Below are 25,716 nucleotides of genomic sequence, written 5' to 3'. Positions count from 1 at the left end.
GGATTGTGACAGGACTTCAGTTATGTCAAGAAACCAGAGTGATAATGAAAGGTATTTTTCAAAGCCGGCTTCTTTTCTATCTTCATTTCTGTTAGTCAAAAAAACATCTTTGTAAGGTTAATGCATCAAGCTACACAAATTGAGAGCACCAGACTGCCTGCAGTACAAAGCCAAATAATCTGATTTCCGTTATTTGGGAATTGTATCTCAATGCAATTAATCAGGGGTAAAGGCATAATTTAGAGCTATATTATTCTCACTGCTACAAAGCTCCCTATTTGCAATGCACTTTCTTTTACTCCTTGCTATAAATGGTAAAAGCCCACAGGCAGCCTTGCCAATGTGTCGTTCCTGGCTACACTGAGCCCTTGTCAAGGACGCAATTTGATTACTGACAACAGACCCGCAAATTAATAGTGGTCACTCAGGACATGACTACAGTTACAGGAGATGGTTTCTCTGGGATATTCCTATCAGCAAGGGAAGAACCAGCAGTTCACAACCTGTCATACAAAACTTGTAGTTTTTTTTCATTTGTGTAGCAAAGGCTTAATACACTCACTTGTCAATCTCTTGCAGCACTTCGGTGGTATCCACATGTATTCATGAAAACCAGGGTTTTGATGGCCTCATAATATATGCAACACTGTACATACCTCTTTTTGTCTGAAAAGTGTTTACCTTTATGCAACCAGCAAGAAAATAGTTTTTTTGATGGTCCTCCAAATACACTACTGGGTGTACCATGTTCTGGTTTCCCTTTAGCACCGGGTGTTTTCTACTGATCACTGGGGTGCAATCCTTATTTTTGCAACCCAGTCAGAATTCTGAGATACCTCATTCCAGGGTCACTTTGAGTATACAGCATTGTTTCCATTGTTTTCAGTAAAAGCAGTGTGATCTTTCCTGTAATTTCTGCAAAGGACATAATTTGCCAAAGAATTCTAGAAATATCTAGTTTGAAAGAGACCTCTGGAGCTCATCTGGAATCGCCCACAGCCTTGTCAAATGCGTTTTGAATTTTTCCAGTGATAGATGTCCCTTGATCTCTCTCAGAACACATCCTAATGTCACACAACACTCATGATGAGGATTTTTAACTTACACTGATTCAATTTCCCTTGTTAAAACTTTTGCCTCCCCTCCTTTCACTGCATACATCCAAGGAAATGATGGTTAAACTTCTCCACATTTCTCATTATGAGAGTGAACAACTGCAACTAAATCAGCCTTCAGCTTCCTTTGCTCCAAACTAAACATACCCAGTTCCCAACAGTCAAGCACATCTCTGTGCTAGTGGTCTTTCAGTGTTCTCTTCAGTTTTCTGGTCTCTGTTGTGCACCAGAGACCCCTAAACTGGGCAGTGTAGTTCAGGTTCAGCAGTCTTCTTCCCTGGCATGAATGTTAAACCTCAGAAGTTCAGTGCAGGGAATCACATATCACATTTGTAGAGCACTCAACACCATGGGGCTCTGCACCTGTGTGAGCTTTGCTCAAAGTCTAAAGGGGCTCAAGATAAGAAGGTTATGGCTTTAAGCCTGTAAATGCTTAACATCATGTATGAAAAGTATGGGGACAGGTACCTTCAGGACTAGTGCATCAGTCAAGCAAAACAGGACTGAAACTGCTAGAACAAGTTTTGATAAAAGAAGAAAATAGAAAGTCATTAGGATACTCAAACTGTGAAAGGTTTGCAAAACATGAAAGCCATGTCCACATGCAGACACCTGTCAAGAGCACAGAGGCCATAAGCTAAAAACTGTAAAAACAATCACGATGTCTTTTCTGTAGGCAGAAGACAGCTGGTAGTGACCCTGGCCTCCTGCTGAACACTGGGCACACTGCTGTGAGCACATCTACCTGCTGCTGACAGACTCTGCCAGGCACAAGAAACCCAATGTTCCATCTGCAGGCATGGGGGGACCAGGCAAATGATCCAGGCTGCAGATGAGCCCTGAAGCAAAAGTGGAGAATTCAAAAATAAATGAGAGCATCTTGGTATCCCAATCTGGGAATGCACCCTAAGCCACAAACACAAGTGGGAGCAAGAAGGTATATACCCAAACATACCTTAAAAAGTTAAAGCTCTTATCCAGTTCTTGGTAAAAGTTCTCATGCAGTTATTTCACCATGGTAGCCACTGTGAAGAAAATTAACTCTACCCAAGCCAAAATCATCACAGCCACACAAAAATAAAATTATAAATATGCTTCTGTGCCATTATAATTTTATTTTCTTTTAATTAATATTGTTCAACATTTCTTAACCTTAAAATCAACCCTTTTTTTCTCTCAATAATAGAAGTAACCCACTATGAAAAAACAAAAAAAAAATTGACAATAAAGCAATATAAAACTCTCTGACTATGACTGAAAGAAGACACATTGGAAAGGTTCATTTTCTTGTACATCATGAGATGAAAAATAATTGTCATCACTCCCCTGCAAACCATCCACCGTGATTTCTATTTCATAAGGATGCAATTATTGTGAAATGTTAAATCCCCTCTAAAAGATGCTTGAACTCACTGAAGGGCCATTAAAATTTATCAGCCTCACATCACAGAGGTCTTGATGATTTTTCTGCCTTTTGGTTTCAGTTAATATGGCCTCAATGACCTCAACTTTCATTTAAATGTCAGATTAAGATTAGATGTCCAGCCTGACTAAATTCTGACAACCCACTTTATTGTGAAACTAGACTGCTAGTCTAATATGACCAAAACTAATATCTTATCTTTCCAAGTACCCAGGGAAGTAGATATCTTTGTCTGGAAAGAAAATAGAGACGACAGTGGAAACCTATTTAGAACAGGAATCCTAGATGACAGTCATTCAGCTCAGAAAAGAGAGCAGCTGCAGAGAGCAGCATCTTTGACAGAGTATTTCTTCTGTGTTAGGGGTAAAACACATTAATCTGACTCATTTTATATCCGGTATAATACTTTTACCAGTTGAATTTGCAAATCTTCACACGTGTGCTGGTTTTGGCTGAGATAGAGTTAATTTTCTTCACAGTAATTTGTATGGGACTGTGTTTTGGACATGTGCTGGAAGCAGTACTGATAACACAAAGATGTTTTAGTCACTGCTCAGCAGTGCTCACACAGGCTCAAGGTTTTTGCTCCTTCTCACCCCACTCCACCAGAGAGGAGGTTGGAAGTGCCCAGGGAGTCAGGAGGTGACACAGCTGGGACAGTTGGCCCCAATTGACCCAATGGATTTTCCATGCCATAAGGGTCATGCTCCCTTGCTCAGCTGGGGAGACAATAAAGTTGGGAGGACATTTGGCTTTCCAAGTCACCATTATGTGTGATGGAGCCCTGCTGTGCTGGAGATGGCTGAACACCTGCCTGCCCATGGGAAACAGTGAATTAATTCCTTTTTTTTCTGCTTTGCTTGTGTGCACAGCCTTTGCTTTACCTACTAAACTGTCTTCATCTCAACCCATGGATTTTCTAGCTTTTACTCTTTGAATTCTCTTCCCCATGCCATCATGGTGGGGGACTGAGAGAAAGGATGTGTGGAGCTCAGTTACCAGCCAGGGTTAAACCATGACAAAAGGTTAATCAAGTTACTGCCATGAAAATCCCCCAACAGACATCTCAGAAAACAAGACAGAGGATGTTATAATGATTATATTTAAAAGGGAATAAAAACTTAAAATAAAAATAAGATCTGAGATATTGCCTTTGTAGCAAAGAGTAGCTTAGCTGCTTGGCCAACATGCAAGAAGTCCTGACAGGCAGACCTGATGATGGAAGTGCCTTTCTTATCATTCCTACCAACTCATTCGATTTCCTCAACTCATCCTAAAATTCAGCTCTTTGTTTCTAGTCTAGGTTTCAGATGCTACTAGTCAGCAGCATGAACTGTCTGACCAACTGTCATATAAAAATCATAGGGGAAATTTCCCAAACATAGAGTTTTAAAAATAATGAGACTCAGAATATTGCAGTTGTAAGCCCTTTTTGTTTCTGCCAGGAGCCTTTTGTCTTTCAGCTTCCAGAATTTACACAATCTCACTTTTGAGTTTCTAAAAAAAAAACCACAACATTCCAATAGCTGTCAAGTATCACACTGAAAAAAGAGAAGAGAAAAGAAAAAGACAATACAAAGATTTCCATGGACCTTAAAAGTATTCTGTGTAACAGATTATTAACGAATACTTATGCTTCAGCTGCCAAAACATAGGGTCTCTGGATCTGATTCAACTACAGGAGCTGACAGACTAGAAGTCTGCCACCAGAAATTATAGTCAGCATCATCCTATTATTCTCTTTTCCCGAGGACAAGCAGCCTAGATTCTTCAAAATAAAAATGTCATTTCATGTAGTTTTCTCTTGTCACACTTGACTGTATCCATAAGTGAAGTTACCGCCTTGCACATGATCTGTCTTTAAAGCAAACAATAAAACTGTGCCTTCCCTCCTACAGTACAGCTGAGATGCTCCAATAACCTTGCAGCTTCTGTCAGCCCCAAATACTGCCATATTTGTTTGTGTTACTCACAAACAGCAGAAATCAAACTGTCCAAAACTGCTGGATTCTAACTCTGTCCTCATTACAGGCTGGTCTTTACTTTTTGTACTCAGTGCCAACGCAAATGTTTGTTACAGGATTTTCCCTCACTCGCTACAAGACCACACTGATCACGCCCGCCTCCTGTATAGGGGTTTCTCAGCTGTGAGTCACAGCCCACTGCACAACAATCATCTCTGTGACCAAACCTTGCTAAGGAAAACTACTCAGCCTGGATTTTCCACTCTGTATCTCATTACCTAATTGGCAAAAATGAAGGAGCACCCAGTACCATCAGAATTCAGGACTGGTGAAAGCTGCAAACTGGATAAGTCAGTGAGAGCTCCATAGGAGCCATAGGAGTTCCTATTACAAAAAGTCACATCAACAGCTTCAGCAGGGACATTGATCAGGACCCTAAAGTGTGCAGAGCTTAGTGTTCACTGCATTAAAATTTATTCCTTTGCTCATTTTTCCATATACTGTTCCTAGATGGTCCGGACATAAGCTCCACCTCTCCTGAGGAAACTTCACAGTGTACTGAAGCAAATTATTACTTCTGTTGTTAATGGAAAACTCCTTCCAATAATAACACCTGCACAAACAGATCTTACCAAGCACTGACTTGTTACAAAAAATTAAAGGACCACAGTCATCCAACCCAATAAATTAAACCAAAACACAGTCTCATGCAAGCCTGGCCTCCTCTGCATCCCATCATGCCATGCTCTCTTTCTTTCTCTTAACCGATACACACATAGTTATGTACATTTTATCAATGTTAAATTTCTGCATGGATTTCCCATACCTTACACCATTTGGAGCTGATGGAAACGTACATTCACTTTGAGGAGTAAGTAACCCATCGGACTGCAAGGCTCTAGAGAAGTGACCACCGATCATCTTGAGTCAATTTTATGTGTTCCAGTTAATCCAAGCAACAGAACAATAATGACTATCTCCAAGTTGCCTTCTACATGATATTTCCTCATTTCTTCCTCTCTTAAAAAATCCCAACAAACAAAACCAAAAGGAAGGCACAGGGAGAATGCTGGAAAAGAGATTCACCTCTGCCCTGCCATCTGGGCTGTGAGTGTTTTTGGTTACCATTTGTTTAAGTGAGTCTTGAAGCTTGTCCTTGTTTTACTGCATTGAAGCAGTGCTAGAGTACACCACCTCTCATTGTTTCTCTGCTAAAAATCTTCTCCAGTTTTCAATTCCCCTTTAGCGTTCTTACTTGGCACCTAGCTCTGATTTTATGCTTATTTCCTTTTTAGTGAGTCTCAGACCATTAATTCTCTACAACTCACAGACATCCGACTTTCACACTGTAAAGATGATTGTGTGTCATTTAGTTAACTTTGCCTACAGACTGTTAGATGCTCCCCCACAAGTCAATTCAATTTAACATCATCCCACAGTAATGGTTCACAGGAATATGGATCAGATGCTTTCTCAGTGCTGGACCTCAACAGAATGGAGAAATGGGCTGACAGGAACTTCATGAAGCTCAACAAGGAGAAGAGCAAAGTCCTGCACCTGCAGAGGAACAAGAAAATGGAGCCAGGCTCTTTTCAGTGCCAGGTCCAGAGGCAATGGGAACAAAATGAAAGGCAGAAGGTTCCCTTTGAACATCAGGAAACACCTTTTTCTTGTGAGCACCGGCACAGATTGGCCAGGGAGGTTGCGGAATCTCTGTCTTTGGAGGTACTAAAAAAAGTCTGGACATGGTCTGGGACAATTGGTTCTGGTGGACTTGCCTGAGAAGGGGGGTTGAACCAGGTACCCTCCAGAGGTCCCTTCTAACCTAAACCATTCTGTAACTCTGTCTAAAAGCAGTAATAGGTTATTTCCCTTATAGAATCTTTCAACCAGCCTAAGAAACAGCAGTGAAGTCAGGTTATCTTGTCACATTTTTGGAAACTGTAGGAGGAAGAATGGGATCTATACATCGACTCATGTTTTAGTGATTGGAAGTCAGCATCATATGCAGTTGGGATAAGGAGAAACAGGATTGCCAGGTTTTATTGCTAGTTCCCATGCTGCTTTTATGGGTAGAATAGTTTAATCCCTCTGTATTTTACTTAATCGGTGTGAATAATGAGAACACATTGTACTCCCTTACATAATTACCACTGGATAAGATATGTCATTTAATGACCTTAACATGTTTTGAGATCATTATGTGAAAGACACCACACACAGGGTAACATCAGTTATTGAAATGGATATACCAGCAAGAGAAAGGCTCATGTCCTAATCTAGGAATGTGTCCTAAACCATGAACACAGGGCGTGCAAGGAATTTGAATATACCCACAAGAAGATAAAGACTCACATGAGGATAAATGTTGGTAACCAAAATGATAACTCACTTTCATTTAAGACCAAGGAAGACAGGAAGGAGGAAAGACAGAAAAGTAGGAAAAAGCAAAGAATTAGAGAAAGCAAGAAAGGATCCCACGGCCCCTTATCACACCAGGTCCTCACCTGCACATTGTATCCACAGCACCTGGGCTCTGGTGGTTTGCGCTGTTGGCAGCTCAGGTGTGAGAAGCTACCATATGCTCCTTTTACTTTCTAAGTGCCGCAGCTCGCTCTGACAGACCCAAGCAGTGGTAAAATGGGTTGTTTTATAGCAGTTCCACAATTAAAGACCAAATTAACATGTGGCTTAATATGTGAAATTGCTTTACATAAATATTACTAGTTAAATATAGCCCATAGAAATGCGTGTGCTGCATACATGAATATTAACAAATGCAGAGCCTATTTAAACAAGTCACAGGCAGCCTCCAAACCTCAAAACAAAAATCTGAGTCAAAGCATAATTGTGTGTAAGCTCAAAACTCTGTCATTAGTGTTAGCTGTCTTCACTAAAGCAGCCTTCCTCCTTCAGTCACTTTAAGCCATATATCCTTCCTTCTCTGACCAGATATCAGCACTACTTTGAAATAAATATTTGGGTATTAAATCATTACAGCTCTTTTGTTGTTTGAATCACAATGTTTAGCCAGCAAGGCAATTAAGTTTAAAATCACTCAGCCAAGGACAAATTCCAGCTGTGGAAATGGAAAACAACTGGTCATGTTTGAAGAGAATGGCAACACTACAGCAAGAGGCCTCCAGTGTTGGACGACTTGAAGAGAACCAGGCACTTTGGTGAGGGAGAGGGGGCATTTGCCACAAAAAGGACAAACCTAAGAACCTGCATGAAGTGCAGGAGGAAGTGCCTGGAAGGGGAGTTTTGAAGCTCTGTCTGAAATACTGCAGCTAAAACTTCTAGAAATGTTCCATCATAAAGTCAATTTCAATCACAGATGTAAATGATTGACATTGTGTACTAAATTGCTATCAGTGTAATCTTTACTTTTTGATATTTTCTCCTGTGAGAATTTGGTTGCTGTTCTTTAAGAGAAACTATTTGATGTGATTTGGAAGACTAAGCCTCAAAGCAGGTAGTGTACAGCTAGGTGTATTTCAGATTGGAGCTATTTTCAACTGGACAGTAGAAATGAGAGATATGCAAGTCTGGAAGAGAAATTTGGTATCTTAATATGCTTCTCTCTTTCAGAATAACTGTCCTAATATTGCTCTTGAAATAAGATTTTGGTTTTGAAAAAGCCAAAAAGTAATAACTGAGTTTTTGACACTCTGTCACACCCCTTCAAATATTTATCCCTAACCTAAGGATTTCTGCTGGAATAGCAAATCCAAAATTATTCCGTTTTCTTAACTCTTGGCAAAACTATTTGCCACACAACAGGAAATGAAGATTGGCCAAGTGGCTCCACACACAGAGAAGGCATCAGTTAGACAGCAACTGAAACATAATGAGTCTCTTCTACTCTTTTCTCTAGTTCTACAGTCTCTTGGTAATGCTCTTCAAAACATTACGCAGCAGTTAAGATAGCAATGCTTTTATCTATCCCCCTATGAACTAAAAGGAGGAAAGAGCCCTGCAGCCAAAGCAGAGGAGACAAGAAGTGAGGTTAGCATTTAATATTGAGGTGAACACTTCAAAAATTCCTCTTTGACCTCATTAGGTTTTTACACAGTTTCTGTAATAACAGTCTCCAAGAGCAGCTATGACATGTGCTAATCTGGAACTACAGAAAAATAATGAAATAGAAGGCTTTTGGTCTAAGTAGGCTACATCTAGATAGTTGCAGTGTTATTAAATACTACAAACTTTTTCAAAGTCCGTGTGTAGGAGTTTACTGACTAGGCACAAATGTGCTTTCTTCCACTTTCAGCTCATTCTTTTATGAAGCAATGAATATTTAAGTACTTTTAGTTAGTTATTTTATTTTTTTCACGAAGCTGAAATGAAATCTTGATTCAAGCTGCAACAATTCCTACATATTATAATAAATTTTCTAAGCCATCTAAGATCTGTTAGCCATGAGGTATATCAATCCCACTAAGAAGTACTTTTAGTGCTCTCCTATTCCAGCACTGCTTTTTCAATTTATGATATTACTGGCTCTTGAGCATCTATGCAAATTTCCCCTTTTGGGAAGGAGAGAGGTTTTCTCTCTCTGCTTCCATACATTACTTTAAATTGATGTCTGACACTGAATTGATCCTAAACAAATTCTAACAATGATTGTGAAAATTATATTACAGATTAAGGCCTCAAGTGGTGTAGGCAGCCCTTCAGTGACTAATTCCCAATTTCCTACAGAATTTGTTTAGCCGATTAGTCTCTGTAGCCTGTTATAATTCCTCGGGGAACTGTCTGGCTCACTGACTCAGTGATAGGTATACAGGTGGTGATGTTACTCAAACTGCACATTTTGCTGAGCTCTTGAACTAAATCTGCTACAACGTTCCCGGTCTTCTCCAGAGGAAGCTACATCCCTTTGAGCTACTATTCTACAAAGTATAGAAATAAGATCTTTATTAACATATTCATTTCAGACAAACACTACCATAAACTCTATAACCATCAAAAAAATTCACTTGATCCCAAGTACAATTTATAAAGTGTTTTGTTTCAATCTTATCTGTAAAGGATTTGCTGTCTGCTGAACAGTCCAGTAAAGCGTTTCCTGGTTTAGGGCTAGCTTTGTCCAGGTGTAGTGAATCCAGGAGTCTCAGCCAACAGTTTTCACAGCCATGTGGGTAGTCAGGAGAACTTGGAATGGTCCTTTCCACTTTTCCTTAAGTGGTTCATCTTTCCACATGTGGATGTATACCTAATCCCTGGGTTGATAAGGATGTACCTGAATGTCCAAGGTTGTTGAGTATGCTAAACAACAAACCTATGCAAAACTGAGAGCTCTTTTCACAAAGATAATACACACTCTTTAAAATTGCTAATTCCTATCACATGGCTTTCTCCTGCGATAGTTTGATACAGCCTGCCTTAAATAATATCATAAGGACGTTCATAAGATCTTTCTTTAGATCTAGGCTGTATTCTAATTCTTAATAAAGCTAAAGGAAAATCCTGAGGCCATCTTAGTGAAGTTTCTTGACAAATCTTACTTATTTGCCATTTCAGATTTCGGTTCATCCTTTCTACTATTCCACAGGAATGAGGTCTCTAAGGAGTGTGGATATTCCATGTAATTCCCAAGCACTTTGCATAAACTCTGAACTGTTTCAACCACAGAATGAAATCCTCTGTCTGAAGACAGGCCCAATAGTACCCCAAATCACTTCTTGAGTTTTGTTGGTGTGACAGACAAAGGCTTCTGGCCATCCAGAAAGGCTATCTACCAAGAACAGTATCAATAACCATCTTCCCAGGGTAGTTATAAAATATAAGTCTTGGTTTGAGACAGTTTAAAGAAGTGGACACTCTAAAATGAGTTACCTCCCCTTAGTTCCATCCACTCCCTTTCCACCAATAAGGAAGAAATACAAGTAGATGTAAGTGACTAGATAACAATTTATTGACAAGTGAAACAGCAACAGGCAAAAAATAACAGTAAGTAATCACTAGATAGTGATCACTAGATACAGAATTGCTAAATATCACAAATCTCATGGGAACAAAGAGATACCCGAAGTGGTGGAAATGCCTGCAGGGTGACCCAGCCTCAGGGATTGGCTCACTTTGCAAATGTCATTCCAAACCAGTTTTTGATAGTGTGCGGAAAATCACGGTGCCAAAGACTGGTGTCCACTGAGGAGTCCTGCAAAAATCAACTTTATTTGAATAAAGGGAGAGTCTAGCGGGCCATACCCCTGTGGGTATCAAGTTTTTGGAGGATCCAGCCTCCTTTTATCCTAAACTCCCTACCGCATGTTGCCCTCCTCCTTTTCCCATTGGCTGAGGTACCAGGAATGTACAAACTTCCCAAACCACCTACTTACTACATGTCTTCCTTCCAACACGTACCCCCACACCCATTCTTCTAGAATATGGTTGGGGCTTTCAGGTTATCTAGTTACATGGTCAGATCTCTCCTACACTCTCTCTAGGAAAACCTGAAAATTTTTAACTTTTCACACATGAATATAGAACTAGGTTTGTGAGTAATGTAAGGGAAGGCTCTGAGTAGCTTACTGAGGTTAGAGATTTGCTGGATTGCCTCAAAGATTTCTATAGTCTTGGCTTGTTGCTGGATTGTGGCTTCCAGCTTTGCCATTTGAATTTGGAGCCTGAAAAAGAAGTATAGGCCTTATGACAGAAGTCCACAAGAAAACAAATCTCAAAGGAACCCCATGAAAGAACCTCATCTGAAACAAAAGCATCTTTGAAAATCATGTATTAGTATCTCACTGGGATGCAAGATGACAGTCCTGTTTTTTTCACAGAATCACACAAAGTGAAGCCTTGCTCCACTGTCTTACCGTTGAATGCGTTCTTCCAGCTGGGAGATAGCTGCAGCTGATGAATCAAAAGACTCAACCAGGCGGCCTTGCATGTTTCTCAAAATTGTTATTACCTTCTTCTCCTTTAGGGAATTCTTCCCTGACTCAGCATAATAATCATTCTTGTTAAGAAGTTCTTTTAGGTCCTTAAGCTGTCAAACCACAAGAACAACCCCCAGTAGAAAGCTTTTATATATTAAAAAAAGTAGTGTGCTTTGATGTTAACTTTCAAAACCTGTGTTACTTCTTCATCTTTAATAGTGGGCCCTCTCCTACATTGATTTCCTAGTGTTTCCTAAAGACTGGCACAACACTTCTCCTCTCTCAAGCACTCTGAACACACTTTGTAGCCTGTTCTGATGTCACAGTTTAGGAATGGTATTCCCCAAACTCATGCTCCCACTGAGACTCTCCAAACCACACTGCTGCTCCTTTACTCCCTCCTTCCCTTCTCCCTCACCAGTGTGACAGGAAGGAGAACTGGGGACACAAAGGGTAAAGGTAATGGGTTCAGTTAAGAACAATTTACTGCAAACAGCAATGAGATATGAAAACAGTAACAGCAACAATATTCATAAAGAAAAGTGTTCAAGAGATTCATATCCAAAATGCTCAGAACTGGTGTTACCCAACCACTCCCTGTGCCACACTTATTCTGCCACTAGGGAATAGATTCCCTTTCCTTTCCCCTTCCCTATGCACGGCACCTGCTCCTGCCCCCTGCCCGCCTCCTCCACCCTCTGTCCTCCAGTTGTCCTCCAGAACAAACTCAGGGCCCCAGCCATGCCCCCTCCTGGCTACCACAAAAATCAACCCTGTCCTGGCCTGAACTAGGACAGTTGACTATTCCAACACAATTAGAAACTCCTCCTATTCCTAAAGTGACTTTACAACTCCATAACAATGGTGATGGGGGGAAGAAATACAACAAAACATCAGCACAAAATTCCAACAGGCCTACTCTTTCTCTGTCAACACAGTCCACTTTGCCAAACCATAGAGAAGAAGCAAATACTGTGTGCTCTATGAAGCTTGGGAAGCAGCTTTTTGAAAGGAATACATGTGGCCTTCTCCAATTAAGGACAAAGTGACATCACAACTAGTGATTTTTTTAATTGTAGTCACCAGACTTATCAGTCACATCAGTTGTTTGTCATTCAACTTACTCCTGTGACAAAGTTGGGTAGTGTACTAAGAACAGCTTAGTGGTGTCAACAGGGAAACATCAAAGGTAGCAGTGCTGTTTCTTCCCCTGAACCACCCCATGTTACACAACAGTCTTAAGGAATGAAGTTCCCTGCTGTTTACTACAAAGAAGGCTTGGGTCAGAAGAGCTGCCAAGAAACAGGTATTTTCCATACCCTAGTTTTACACTTCTCCAGTTTCTCCAACAGCAGCTTCTGTTCCCTCCTGCTGTTGGTCTTCACAGTTCCAAGTGGAGCTCCTTCCAGTGAGTTATTTTCGAGAATTTTGTCAAGCTTCTGCCCGGCCAATGGCTAAGGAAATGGTTTTTCATAAGCATGGCAAAATCAGTGCAAACATAACAACAAAAGCAATGCTTTCGCTGATGAAATTACATCATTAGATCGGTCTACAGGTTGAGGGAGAAGTTGGCCAGCAGGGAAGCGATTCTCCCTTTCTACTCTGCTCTTGTGAGACTCCACCTAAAGTAGTGTATCTCCCTCTGCAGCCCCCAGCACAAGGCAGACATGGACCTGATGAAAAAAGGCCAGAGGAGTGCCACAAAGACATTCATAGGGCTGGAATGCCTCTCTCATGGAAAAAAGGCTGAGGAACTTGGGATTGTTCAGTTTGAGGAAAAGCAAGCTCTGCACAGATTTTGTTGCAGCCTTTTAACATAAAAAGGAGAGATCATTTTATCAAGAATTGTAGTGACAGGTCAAAGGCAACAATTTAAAATGAAAAGACAGTAGATTTAGATTTGATACAAGGAGGAAAAATTTCCATGTATTGTGATGGAACACTGGACCAGGTTGTCCAGAGTTGTGCTCAACCCTGGAGGTGTTCAAAATGAAGCTGAATGGGAGTTTTTTCAGCCCTTCTGCTTCAAATAAATATGAAATTAAGTTCAAAATACAACTCAGGTCCAGATCAATTACCTTCTTTCAGCACTATTTCAAAAGGAACTCACTAGCAAGAACACATATGCTTACACTGATAAGTTCTATCTAGAGATATCTGCATCTGTCTCTAAGAGTCACCTGTTTGTCCTGCTCAGAATCTGTTTGAGTTGAAGAATCAACCTTTAGCTGAAGATCTTCTCCCTGTAATGTAGGAAGCTAAGCAAGCAAGAAAAAAGAGAAATCCTCAGCAGGACTGTAGCATCCCACTGCCTTCAAGAAGAGAGCATGAAGAAATGTGACTTCTGCCAAAGGTAGTGTAAGAGCTCAGAAAGAGAGCTAAGTACCTTATTCTCAGAAGAGGAGATAAGATGTTCCTCCTGTTCTGCTCTTGCAGCTGGTAATAGAGAGAAAAAATATGATAAGAGTGTTGCTGCTGTGAGTGCTTCTTCCACTCTGCTTTTCCAAAACTGATTCACTCCAGAGAGACCTACAAAGGTAAACATGTAGTCCCTCTGAAATTACCTTTGCTGAGCTCAACTGCAGCACAGCTCACACCCACTCTGTTTTGGTCTGCAGCAGGAAGCTGCACATCAGCCGACACTTTTATTCGACCTTCAGAATCAGTCTGCATAATTTAAGACACATGTGAGAACTGGCACAGGCTGCTTCCACACCACCTTCCACCCTTAAAGCTTCTGCTTCAGCCAAGAGGCCTATCAAGAGAGGGATCAGGTAATGGAAAGAAAAAAAAAGGGCAAACACAGTCAGTGTGTTTGGCATCTCTCTTGAGCAGATCTTTAAAAACAGGACAAAGTCCACCTGCCCAAACTTCAGAGAAGGCAGAAAAAATAGGTCTCTAAACTATGGGTCATCTGCAACAATTTGACATTGACTGGATCCACAAAAGAGATCTTTGAGGTGGGAAAAAGCAATTCTCACAATGCCAGCCTTCTAGGGCTTCAGGGGACTGTAACCAGACGGAAGTGTTACTTCTTTGTCCTAGAAATCCCATATGGATGTCAGCTGCAAGGAGGTCCAGGACTTTGTCGAGTCCCATCTGAACAGCTTGTCTGAAGCAGGAGCATGTCAGGGTCCAAGCTACAAACGTTTGGCATAAGCAGCAACGAAGGAAAATGAACCTAGAAGTAGGTGAGTCAGTGGGATCCCCACTGCGTCCCTCAGAAAAGGTACCTCAGAATCCCAGGGAAAATCATTATCTTCCTGTTTTGCTTCTCCCCCTGCTGGCTGCAAGACTCTGTCTTCATTTTTCGTTTCTCTCCATGCTTGTTTCAAGACCCCTAAGAAAAAGTAAGCATGTAATAGCTAAGAGTGTTTATTTTATTCTGCTTTTCCAAAACTGATTCACTCCAGAGAGGCTTACAAAGGTAACCACTTAGTTCCTCTGAAGTTACCTTTGCCACGTTCCACTGCAACAGAGCATGCATTCAACCTGCTGCTGTTTGCAGCAGGAAGCTGGACAGCAGCCGACACTTCCCCTTCACCTTCAGAATCAGTCTGCGTAATTTAAAAGACATATGTGAGAACTGGCACAGGCTGCTTCTCCACCCATTTCCACATTCAAAGGCTGTGCTTCAGCCAAGAGGCTTAACAAGAGGGATTAGGTGATGGAAAGAACAAAAAGGGCAAACACAGCAAGCACATTCAGCATCTCTGTTGAGCAGGGCTTTCAAAACGGGACCAAGTACACCTGCCCATGCCACAGAGAATGTAGGCAAAAGAAATAAATCTGTAGACTGTAGGTCATATGGGAATCCAATTGACATTAACTGGATATACAGAAGAGAGATGTTTGATGGAAAAATGAATCTTCACAATTCCAACCCTGCACAGTTTTCACAGGACTGTAACAAACACAGAGGTTTACTACATAATCCTTACTGCAAATCTAACTTGGACATCAGCCACAAGGAGGCCAAGGATATTAGCTTGACCTCACTTTGTCCTAATCCCATCTGAACAGTGTGTCTGCAGCAGCAGAATGTCAAGGTCTAAGGTATGAGTGTGTGGCAGAAGCAGCATCAAAGGAAAGTGAGCCCAGAAGCCAGCGAGTGAGAGGGACCTCACTGTCTCCTTCAGAAAAGGTACCTCAGAATCCCAAGAAGAATCATCATCTCCTGCTCCTCCTGCTGGTTGCAAGACCCCTAAGAACAGGTAAGAGGCTTGTCATAGCTCTGAGTGCTTGTGTTACTCTCCTTTTCCAAATCTGATTCACTTCAATGAGGCTTACAAAGGTAACCATGTAGTCCTTTTGGAATTACCTTCGCTGCACCCCGCGGCACCAGAGCGCACACCCACTCCTTTGCGGTCTGCATTAGGACGTCGCTTGCTGCCAAACACTTCTTCTACAATTCTAGAAAAAGTCTGCGTAATTTAAAAGACACACATAAGAACTGGCACAGGTGGCTTCTGCACCCACTTCCATGTTCAAAGATTCTGCTTCAGCCAAGGCACCTAAGGAGAGGGATAAGGTGATGAAAAGAACAAAAAGGGCAAACAAAACCAATTCATTCATCAATGTTGTTGAGCAGCAATTTTAAAATGAGACAAAGTCCACCTGCCCAAGCTTGAGAGAACCTAAGCAGAAGAAATAAATCCTTAAATTGTCGGTCATACACAACCATTTGACATTGATAATTCACAAAAAAGATCTGTGAAGAGGAAAAAAGTAATTCTCACAATTCCAGCCTTCTAGGATTTCAGAGGACTGTAACCAAAAGGAAGTGTTACTTCTTTGTCCTAGAAATCCAGCTTGGGGATCAGCCACAAGGAGACACACAGCATTAGTTGGACCTCACTTTGTCCCAGTACTAACTGAAGAGATTATCTGAAGCAGTAGCATGTCAAGGTCCAAGTAAGGAGGCTGTGGCAGAAGCAGCATCAAAGTAGAATGAGCCCAGAAGTAGGTGAGCCAGAGGGACCCCACTGCCTCCCTCAAAGAAGGTACCTCAGATCCCCAGGAGGAATCACTGTCTTCCTTTTTCACTTCTGCTGCTGCTGCTGGCAAGACACCTAAGAAAGACAAGAAGCATGTCATTTCTGTGCGTGCTTATTTCACTCTACCTTTCTCCACCTGCTTTCACTCCAGAGAGGCTTACAAAGGTAACCACTTAGTCCCCCTGAAATTACCTTTGCTGTGCTCCACTGCAGCAGGGCATGCATCCAACCTGCTGCTGTTTGCAGTAGGAAGCCCCACACTGGCCCGCACTTTCCCTGGACCTTTAGGATCAGTCTGTGTAATTTAAAAGACACACATGAGAACTGGCACAGGCTTCTTCCACACCCACTTCCCTGCTCTAAAGTTCTTCTGCCAATAGGTCTAAGGAGTGGGATCAGGGGACGAAAGAACCAAAGGAGTCAACACAGCAAGCACATTCAGCATTCTGTTGAGCAGGGTTTTCAAAATATGATTAAGGACACCTCCCTGAGCTAGAGAGAACCTAGGCAGAAGAAATTATTATCTAAAGTGTAGGTCATATGGGAACTGTTTGAAATTGACCACACCTAGAGAAGTGAGAGGAACCAATCTGATTTTTATTAATGCCTGAGCATATGTTATACATGAGGTGAAAAACAACTTTAGGGGTTGTACACTTGCTGGGAGCCCTGTCCTTCGTGAGCCTTCACCTGGCAGCTGACCAGGAGAAAGAAAACTTCTGTGACTGGGCTGCAAGAGACCCCCTCCCCCACCACAAGCCAGTGTGGCAGATCCCTGGATGCCTAGGAAAAATGCCTGGGAAATTGGGCCATGGGATGAGCCTGAGCACACAACAGTAGTGAACTTTGGTAGGAGCACTTATCTTCATCAATAAACAGTTCTCAGATATAATATTGTTGCACTTGTGTTTTATTTTCATTTGAGAAATCTATCGAAAAGAATCCTCCCCAACTCTCCTTTTACAGCAGGATGGAACAAGGAGTAATCTGAGTGATGGAGAAACAGAAATCCTAAAAATTCCAACCTTTCACTGGTTTCATAAGGAGCTTTACAGCTCTGTGCTATTCTAGAAATCTAACTTGGACATCAGCCACATGGAGCTCAGGACATTAGCTGGATCTCACTTTGTCCCAGTCCTAACTGAACAGATTATCTGAAGCAGTGGCTGGTTAAGGTCCAAGTTACAAGTGTGTAGCAGAGGCAGCTGCAAAGGAAAATGAGCCCAGAAGCCAGTGAGTCAGAGGGACCTCAGTGTCCCTCAGAAAAGGTACCTCAGAATCCCAGGGAGAATCGGTGTCTTCCCTTTTCACTGCTCCTCCTGCTGGTTGCAAGACCCCTAAGAACACATAAGAAGCTCATCATGGATCTTAGAGTGCTTGTTTCACTCTCCTTTTCCAAATCTTTTTTACTCCAGAGAAACTTACTAACGTAACCATTTAGTGCCTCTGAAATTACCTTTGCCACGCTCCTCAGCAGCAGAGCGCACACCCACTCTACGGCATTTTCCAGCAGGATGCTGCACGGGGTTAATCACTTTCTCTCTAAGATCACTGAGATGCTGTGTAATTTAAAAGACACACATGAGAACTGGCACAGGCTCCTTGTGTACACACTTGCACACACAAAGCTTCTGCTTCAGCCAAGAGGCCTAACAAGAGAGGGATCAGGTAATGGAAAGAACAAAAGGAGCAAACACAGCTAATGCATTCAGCATCTCTCTTGAGCAGATTTTTAAAACAGGATAAAGTTCACCTGCTGAAGCTCAAGAGAACTTAGGCAGAAGATATAAAGATCTAAAGTGTGGGTCATATACAACAATTTGACACTGATGATTCACAGAAGAGATTTGTGAGGAGGAAAAGATCAGTTCTCACAATATCAGACTTCCAGGACTTCAGAGGACTGTAACCAGAAGAAAGTGTTACTTCTTTGTCTTAGAAATCCAGCTTGGAGGTCTCCCCCGAGAGAGACACATGACCTTAGTTGGTGAGCAGAGCTCTCAAAACAGGACAAAGTCTACCTGTCCAAGCTAGCAACAACCTAGGCAGAAGAAATAAATCTCTAAGCTCTAGGTCAACAGGAATTATTTGACATTGACTGCATTCAGGGAAGAGAGCTGTGTGATGGAAAAACAGCAATCCTCACAATGTCACCTTTCACGGATTTCAGAGTACTGTAACCAACAGGAAGCTTTACCACTCTAGTAGAAGTCCTGCCTGGATGCCAGGACTTCCTCAAGGAGGCCCAGGACATCAGCTGGACCTCCTTTTATCCCAGCCTTCACTGAAAAGATTATCTGAAGAAGCTGGTTGTCAAGATCCAAGTTACAAGTGTGTGGTAGAAAAAGAATCAAAGAAAAATGAGAAGAAAATCCAGTGAGCCAGAGGGGCCTCCATGCCTCCCTCAGAGAAGGTACCTTAGGATTGCAGAGGGAGTCACTGTCTTTCTCTTTTGCTGCTCCTGCTGCTTGTGAGGCCCCTAACAAAAGATAAGAAGCGTGTCATTTCTATGAGTGCTTATTTCACTCTGCTGTTCTTCACCTGTTTCACTCCAGAGAGGCTTATAAAGGTAACCATTCAGTCCCTCTGAAATTACCTTTGATACTCTCCTTGGCAACAGAGGGCTCTGGAAACATTCTGCCAGCAGGAAGCAGCACAGTGGTTGCTAATTCATCTAGAACTTCAGTACTAGGCTGTGTAATTTAAAAGACACATGTGAGAACTGGCACAGGCTGCTTCCACACTCACTTCCCTGCTCAAAAGTTCTCCTGCCAACAGACCTAAGGAGAGGGATCAGGGGAAAAAAGAACAAAAAGGGCAAACACAGCAAGCATCTCATGTTTTTGGTATCTCTCTTGAGCAGATATTTCAAAATGGGACAAATTCCATCTGCCCAAGCTTGAGAGAACCTAGGCAGAAGAAATATGTGTATGTGGGTCATACACAACCATTTAACATTGGCTGAATCCACAAAAGAGATCTGTGAGGTGGAAAAAAGTAATTCTCACAATTCCAGCCTTCTAGGATTTCAGAGGACTGTAACCAAAAGGAAGTGTTACTTCTTTGTCCTAGAAATCCAGCTTGGGGATCAGCCACAAGGAGACACACAGCATTAGTTGGACCTCACTTTGTCCCAGTACTAACTGAAGAGATTATCTGAAGCAGTAGCATGTCAAGGTCCAAGTAAGGAGGCTGTGGCAGAAGCAGCATCAAAGTAGAATGAGCCCAGAAGTAGGTGAGCCAGAGGGACCCCACTGCCTCCCTCAAAGAAGGTACCTCAGATCCCCAGGAGGAATCACTGTCTTCCTTTTTCACTTCTGCTGCTGCTGCTGGCAAGACACCTAAGAAAGACAAGAAGCATGTCATTTCTGTGCGTGCTTATTTCACTCTGCCTTTCTCCACCTGCTTTCACTCCAGAGAGGCTTACAAAGGTAACCACTTAGTCCCCCTGAAATTACCTTTGCTGTGCTCCACTGCAGCAGGGCATGCATCCAACCTGCTGCTGTTTGCAGTAGGAAGCCCCACACTGGCCCGCACTTTCCCTGGACCTTTAGGATCAGTCTGTGTAATTTAAAAGACACACACATGAAAACTTTCCTGCTCAGCCAACAGGCCTAAGGAGTGGGATCAGGTGATGGAAAGGACAGAAAGGGCAAGCAGAGCCAGTGTGTTTGGTATCACTTCTGAGCATCGTTTTCAAAACAGTAAAAAGTCCACCTGCTCAGTCTGGAGAGAACCTAGGCAGAAGAAATAAATCTCCAGACTGTAGATCATATGTGAACCAGCTGATACTGCATGCATCTAGAGAAGCAAGCTGTGTGATGAAAAAACAGCAATCCTCACAATACCAGCCTGTTAGTTTTCAGAGGACTATAACCAAGAGTGAGCTTTACTCCTCTGTGATGCACTAGAAATCCTGCTTGAAGGCCAGCTGCAAGGAGGCCCAGGATATTAGCTCGACCTCATTTTCTCCCAGTCCCAAATGAAAAGCTTGTCTGAAGCAGGGCATGTCAAGGTCTGACTGTGTGACAGAAGCAGCAAAGGAAAACAAACCCAGAATCCAGGGATTCATAGGAGCCCCACTGCCTCCCTCAGAGAACATACTTCAGGATTGCAGAGGGAGAGTTTTTCTTCCTTTTTCTCTGCTCCTTCTGCTTTGTAGTCTCCTAGAAAAAGACAAGAAGTGTGTCACTTCTGTGAGTGCTCATTTCGCTCTGCTGCTCTTCACTGCTTCACTCCAAGGAGCCTTGAAAAGTTAACCATCTAGCCCCTCTGAAATTACCTCTGTAAGGCTGCACCGTAATAGATTGCACAGACACTTTATTTTTGCTTGCAGCTGGACCACTGTATTCCTTTTCTGCTGCTTCTTCTTTTGGCACATCACCTAAGAAATAAGATAAGAAGCACATTGTTGACTTGAGTGTTTATTTTCCAGTCCTTTGGCCCATCCCTTCAGACCAGCATCCCATTGACTGAGTATACTTCTGCTACAGTGATTTTCCTCATCACCTCTTTGACAGCAAAGTATCTTACGTGACTCTGCCAATGCAGGTGTTTCCAAGGGAATGACAGGAGCTGTCTCATAGCAGGAGCTGCCAATTCGTTCATTAGCAACACTAAATATAGAAAGGAAGAAGATGCATTAGGTAAAATCCCCCCCAGATTTCCATGCACTGTCTGCAGGAAAAGCAAAAGCTATGCATGTTGCATCCTATCCTTGTTCATAGACAAGTGATAAAGGGTCACACACACAGAACACACTGCAGTCCAAGAGTAGTGGAGACTGAAATCCTCATTACAGGTGTGCTGACAGTAGAGGTGCCTAGTCTTTTCTGTGGAGTAACCCTGCTACAGTCTGGCTACAGTCTCATCTGATAAATCCCCTCTCCATTTCAAGGGCAAGGAATTTAACAAGCCTCCTGGCAGATTGACATCACCAAAGCCTCTACCTCAGCTAGATGTTATGCTAATGGTGCAGCTACTCTCCATGTCAAGATGGTTTAATGTCTCCTCAGTCTTGGTCCTCACTTTAAAGGGCTTCAGAAATTCCCATGGTTAGCCTCTGGACTTGAGAGTTAGAGAGCTCCCAAGTGGGTTATCAATAGACCAACAAATATTGTGCTTGCATTCCAAGACCTGTGTTGTCCTCTAATAACACTGGGTTAGCTGGGGCTTGGGTTGGTTTAATAAGCAGAAAAACAAAAAAAAAACCCCAATCGAACAAGAAAATAAATTGAACATGTTCTCCAGATCAAGGCTGCTTTGCAGAATGGTGCATTATCACATTTATACTATGCCAGAAGCCCGGAGGGAAGGAATGAGCACCACATATTGTAAGAGCAATCTTCAAACATTTTTATGTATGCTTTATTCCTGAAGGGGTTTTTACACCATAGTTTACACAAGCTCCCTTCTCTCCTGCTTTCCATTGATACAGGTTGCCAGAAGGGGCAGGTGAAGAAGAAATGAAGTCAAAATCCAGTGACAAGAATTCATGGGCAATTGTTTATAGCTAGACAAGGAATGCCCACAGGAATAATGTGATATGTTCACCCATCCCTTGGCTACCATCACTGAGAAAGAGGGCTTTTTTCCTCAGCCTGGTTAAGCACACAGGGGATATCAGTTAGGTCCCCTCTGAAATAAAAGGCAAGTAGTTGCTGCCAATGCAGTGAAACTTGGAAGCACACAGCTGAATTCTCAGAGACAGCTGGGGGGGAAAAGGGACAAAGTTTTCCTCAACTTCTAAATCTACTCTTGACATGGAAAGAGATACATCAGTAGACATCACTGAGCTCAGCTTCTACAAAGCTCCCAGCATCTCATTAAACCCTACTGCTGTTATCAAAAAGAGATGCACATCAGCACAGACATGAGGGAAATATGGTTGCTGTAACAATGATGTAAAACACTTACACATCATTTTGAACCATTTTGGTGAAAGCTTGACATAGGTAGAGTCCCATGTCTGACTCAGGAAGAACAGCACCATGGTGAAGAAGAAGTTGTACTGTTTTCTTATTCCCAGAAACAGTAGCAATTGTAAGAGGGCTCCTAGGGCATCCAAGAGATAAGAGTAAATACATCAGCTTTTACAAACACTGCCTAGCCAATACTTTAATTCCTCTTTGCTCCTCAAACCATTCATTTCCCCTCTCCTACAGGCAGAGTAAAGGCACAACCAAATGTCTGCAAGTGCTGGAGAATTCAGGTTGGTGGGACCTCAGGAGATCTCCTGGACAACCACCTTCCCAGAGCAGACTCAGGGCCTGTGTGCCTGTGAGTGTATGCACATGTCGGTGTGTGCTTTCTTGCAGTCCTCAGTGTGGAAATAACCTCCTGAAGAAGGGGAGCAACCAAGCCTGGCTCTGCTTTCACAGGTCACACAGGAGATCCCTTCTGGTCAATTCTTTTTTTAAAGCTCATTTTTATGCCTCACATCAATCCAACCTGAACAGTGCTAAGGAGTCCCACATGCACTTTTGGCAAACCCTTTACCTATAAATATTATCCTGAGCATTCACATCAGCTCCCTTTTGAAGAAGGAACTTGACCGTTTCTTCACAGTTTTCAGTGACTGCAAGAGTAAGCGGAGTGTATCCGAACTGAAAGGAGAAATCATCTCTCTTAGAATAACAGAGAGAAGTAGAGCAAGTTGACTTGGAAAGAGCAGCTTTACCTAAAGTCCAAGCTTACTTTATTCTTAGCATTAATATCTGCACCGTGCTCAAGTAACAGCTCCACAAGAGATTTGCTAGAAACCATGACAGCAAAGTGAAGGGCGGTGTTACCATTTACATCTCTGTGGTTGTGGTTGGCACCATGTTCCAGCAGAATAGCTGCACAGTCCTTGTGCTGGTGCTCTACTGCCTGGAAACAAGACACAAAGGAGGAATAACTTCCAACATCTATGTTTCTCACTGTCAGAATGCCCGCACCTTCCCAACACTAGAAAGTATGAGCATCATCAAAAATTAGAGAACATATGCCCCTTCTGCATACCTTCATTAGTGGTGATTTATTCAATTTGTCACAAGGATTTAGCTTGCACTTCTTTTCTACCAGAAACTGAACAACATCTGCATGGCCATTTATGCAAGCAAGATGCAGAGGAGTCCTAGAAATGAAACATACGCAGTTCTTCTGGTTTTAGTCCAGCTGGCAATTAAGCACCATGCAGCCACTCGCTCACACCCTCTCCCTCCCCACCCCAGTGGAACAGGGAGGAGAATCAAAATGAAAACTTTAAATAACAATTAAATCATAACAGATTGATAAATAGAACAAAGGAATAAAATAAATATTTTAATAATAATAGCAAATAAAAAAATCCCAAGAAAAATCTGTGATGTACAATACAGCTGCCCACAACCCACTCACTGATGCCAGATCCCATTCCAGAATGTTGACCTGGCTAAGCTCTCTCCAGCTTTTTGTGTACTTTCTCACTGGCCAAGCATGAGACACTGAAAATGTCCTTGGCTTACGGTAAACACTGCTTAGCAATGGAGGCTGTGTAAGTCTACAGAGAGTGCAGAACCAGTGTGAGCACCCAAGTCCCCCCTGCTTCCCCCCCCCATCAGTCCTGCACCAGAGACAGATGGGATGGGACTTCTGACAGCACTGGAAAGGCTGAGCTGGCTTTCTGTGAATCCATGTCCTGCTAAACCAAGCTACTCAGTCTGGTACCTGGAAAGGAGATGTCTGCTTGAATGAAGGCCTGATGAGCTCTACAGAATCATCAAATCTTAATATGGGTTGGGTTGGGTTGGGTTGGAAAGGACCTTAAAGACCATCTAGTTCCAATCCCTGCCATGGGTAGGGATTCTTCCACTAGACCAGGTTGCTCAGAGCCCCATCCAGGCTGTACACTTGGATAAACAGGGATGAGACAAGACAAAGATCAAGTACAGAGGCCAGGCTCCCGAGCAGGGCAGGGCAGGCCAGACCAGAGTGGGGTTTTCACTCTCTCCTACTCCAGCTCAGGCAAGGCTGGTGCTCTGGGGCTGGCCCTGCTGCCAGGCACAATGCTGGGCTTTACTGGCTCTTCAGAGTGGGTGTGTTCTCTGCAAAATTTGGTTTGTTACCTTGTGTTCAGCAAGCCAAGAATTGCACACTTGAGGGAGACACTGATTATGTGTTTCAGAGTTACACATGCCTGGGTGCTCAATGGTATTTCATAAATAAAATACACCCCACCAGACTTTCCATGGTTTTATTTATACAAAGAAGTTAAGAATTAATAACTTTCCAAGTATAGCCCCTCTATTATGATTGGTTAAAAGTCTCCATACAAGTTATGGAACCACAGCTAACTTCTATGCATGCTTAGGGGAGGGGTCTTCACCTTGGCAGGGGTCTTTTTAACCTATAGGTGTGATTTTTAGTATTATAATGAAGACAATACAGCTACAGCATAGATGGGCCTTGAGTCTTTTGCCAAACTGGTAATGTGTATATATAGAAATACATCAACATCTTGATTTACTACAGCCTTTATACATGTTCCTTCACTAAGGGATGCTTCTGCTGTCTGTTCTACTGGCACAACAATATCTTGATTTACTACATCCTTAATGCTAGTTAGTTCCAGGATGTCCTTGGCTAAGAGATGCTAGCTGCTGCCTGTTCCACTGATTGTCTCTTTTCTTGATGCTTAGGCTTGAAAGTAGGCAAAATACATACATTAAAAAAAAAAAACCCGCCCTGACTCAGATAATTTTGACAAATTCTACATTTTGAACAGGCGGAGGGGAGGGGCTGCTGTTTGTGCTTACTGCTTGTCCGGGTTGTAGCCATTGATGCGGTGCTTGTTCAGCCACCAGTGCTGCCGCAGCCGGGCCACGTCCCCGCTGGCGGCCGCGCCGTGCAAGTCCACCAGCGCCATGGCTCGGGCCGGGCCCAGCACGCACAGGAGGGACCCAGCACACACAGGAGGGGCCCGGCCGCCTCTGCCAGGCCCGGGCGGGGACGGGGAGCGGCTGTGGGGACAGGAGCCGCAGGGACGCGAGCCGCAGGTGCGACAGGTCCGGGCGGTGCCGTGGAACGCGGGCCGGCGTCACAGGCGGCGGGCCCGGGACACCGCGGCCTGGGCACGGGGACAGCGCGGCCTGGGGTGAGGGGAGATCACAGCGCTCCGGTCAGCCCCACACTTCCTCCTCTGGGGAAACTCTGAAGAAGTGTGTGCTGTAACAATGAAGAATGTTAGCCCAGATGAAAATAAATCAATCAATAAATGAGTAACTGAAGTGACGTACGGCTGGTTCCCAGGACACTGTTTTCCCCTCTGCAGACAGTGTTCTGGAGGTAATCTGTTCAAGTTTCCCGTAA

At 42.9% G+C, this 25,716-nt stretch overlaps 2 protein-coding genes across 2 annotated transcripts; both read right to left on the bottom strand.

Moving 5' to 3' along the window:
* Positions 1 to 10,429: 10,429 nt before the first annotated feature.
* On the bottom strand, positions 10,430 to 20,795 carry LOC131578169 (uncharacterized). Its single transcript, XM_058836710.1, has 21 exons — positions 20,669 to 20,795; positions 20,491 to 20,552; positions 19,845 to 19,947; positions 19,531 to 19,727; positions 18,983 to 19,079; positions 18,804 to 18,865; positions 17,843 to 17,945; positions 17,659 to 17,723; positions 16,579 to 16,681; positions 16,397 to 16,461; positions 15,711 to 15,813; positions 15,538 to 15,593; positions 14,844 to 14,946; positions 14,623 to 14,729; positions 13,954 to 14,056; positions 13,776 to 13,825; positions 13,570 to 13,647; positions 12,709 to 12,843; positions 11,327 to 11,499; positions 11,040 to 11,134; positions 10,430 to 10,665 (listed from the first exon to the last, which is right to left on the bottom strand). The coding sequence occupies exons 1-21, from the start codon at positions 20,793 to 20,795 to the stop codon at positions 10,631 to 10,633; spliced, it is 2,022 nt and encodes a 673-aa protein (XP_058692693.1). The 3' UTR covers positions 10,430 to 10,630.
* A 2,085-nt stretch (positions 20,796 to 22,880) lies between these two features.
* On the bottom strand, positions 22,881 to 25,273 carry ANKRD7 (ankyrin repeat domain 7). Its single transcript, XM_058836593.1, has 4 exons — positions 25,164 to 25,273; positions 23,389 to 23,503; positions 23,083 to 23,256; positions 22,881 to 22,991 (listed from the first exon to the last, which is right to left on the bottom strand). The coding sequence occupies exons 1-4, from the start codon at positions 25,271 to 25,273 to the stop codon at positions 22,881 to 22,883; spliced, it is 510 nt and encodes a 169-aa protein (XP_058692576.1).
* Between the last annotated feature and the right edge of the window lie 443 nt (positions 25,274 to 25,716).

This window comes from Poecile atricapillus, chromosome 1 (genome assembly GCF_030490865.1).
Source record: "Poecile atricapillus isolate bPoeAtr1 chromosome 1, bPoeAtr1.hap1, whole genome shotgun sequence".
NCBI classification, from domain to species: Eukaryota; Metazoa; Chordata; class Aves; order Passeriformes; family Paridae; genus Poecile; species Poecile atricapillus.
The sequence above is the reverse complement of the archived record's forward strand: the minus strand, read 5'-3'. Positions and strand labels throughout refer to the sequence as shown.

Bases quoted from the DNA above. Each gene is read 5' to 3' on its own strand.
- LOC131578169 (XM_058836710.1), bottom strand. From the start codon at position 20,795: ATGTGCTTCTTATCTTATTTCTTAGGTGATGTGCCAAAAGAAGAAGCA. The intron at 16,462-16,578 runs GTAATTTCAGGG...TGTCTTTCTTAG, and splicing joins TGCAGTGGAGCACAGCAAAG to GTGTCTTGCCAGCAGCAGCA. The intron at 10,666-11,039 runs GTAAGCTACTCA...TGATTTTTGCAG, and splicing joins CCAGCAAATCTCTAACCTCA to GACTCCTCAGTGGACACCAG.
- ANKRD7 (XM_058836593.1), bottom strand. From the start codon at position 25,273: ATGGCGCTGGTGGACTTGCACGGCGCGGCCGCCAGCGGGGACGTGGCC. The intron at 23,504-25,163 runs GTAAGCACAAAC...TTTCATTTCTAG, and splicing joins GGCTACAACCCGGACAAGCA to GACTCCTCTGCATCTTGCTT. The intron at 23,257-23,388 runs GTATGCAGAAGG...TCTTGTTTCCAG, and splicing joins ATAAATCACCACTAATGAAG to GCAGTAGAGCACCAGCACAA.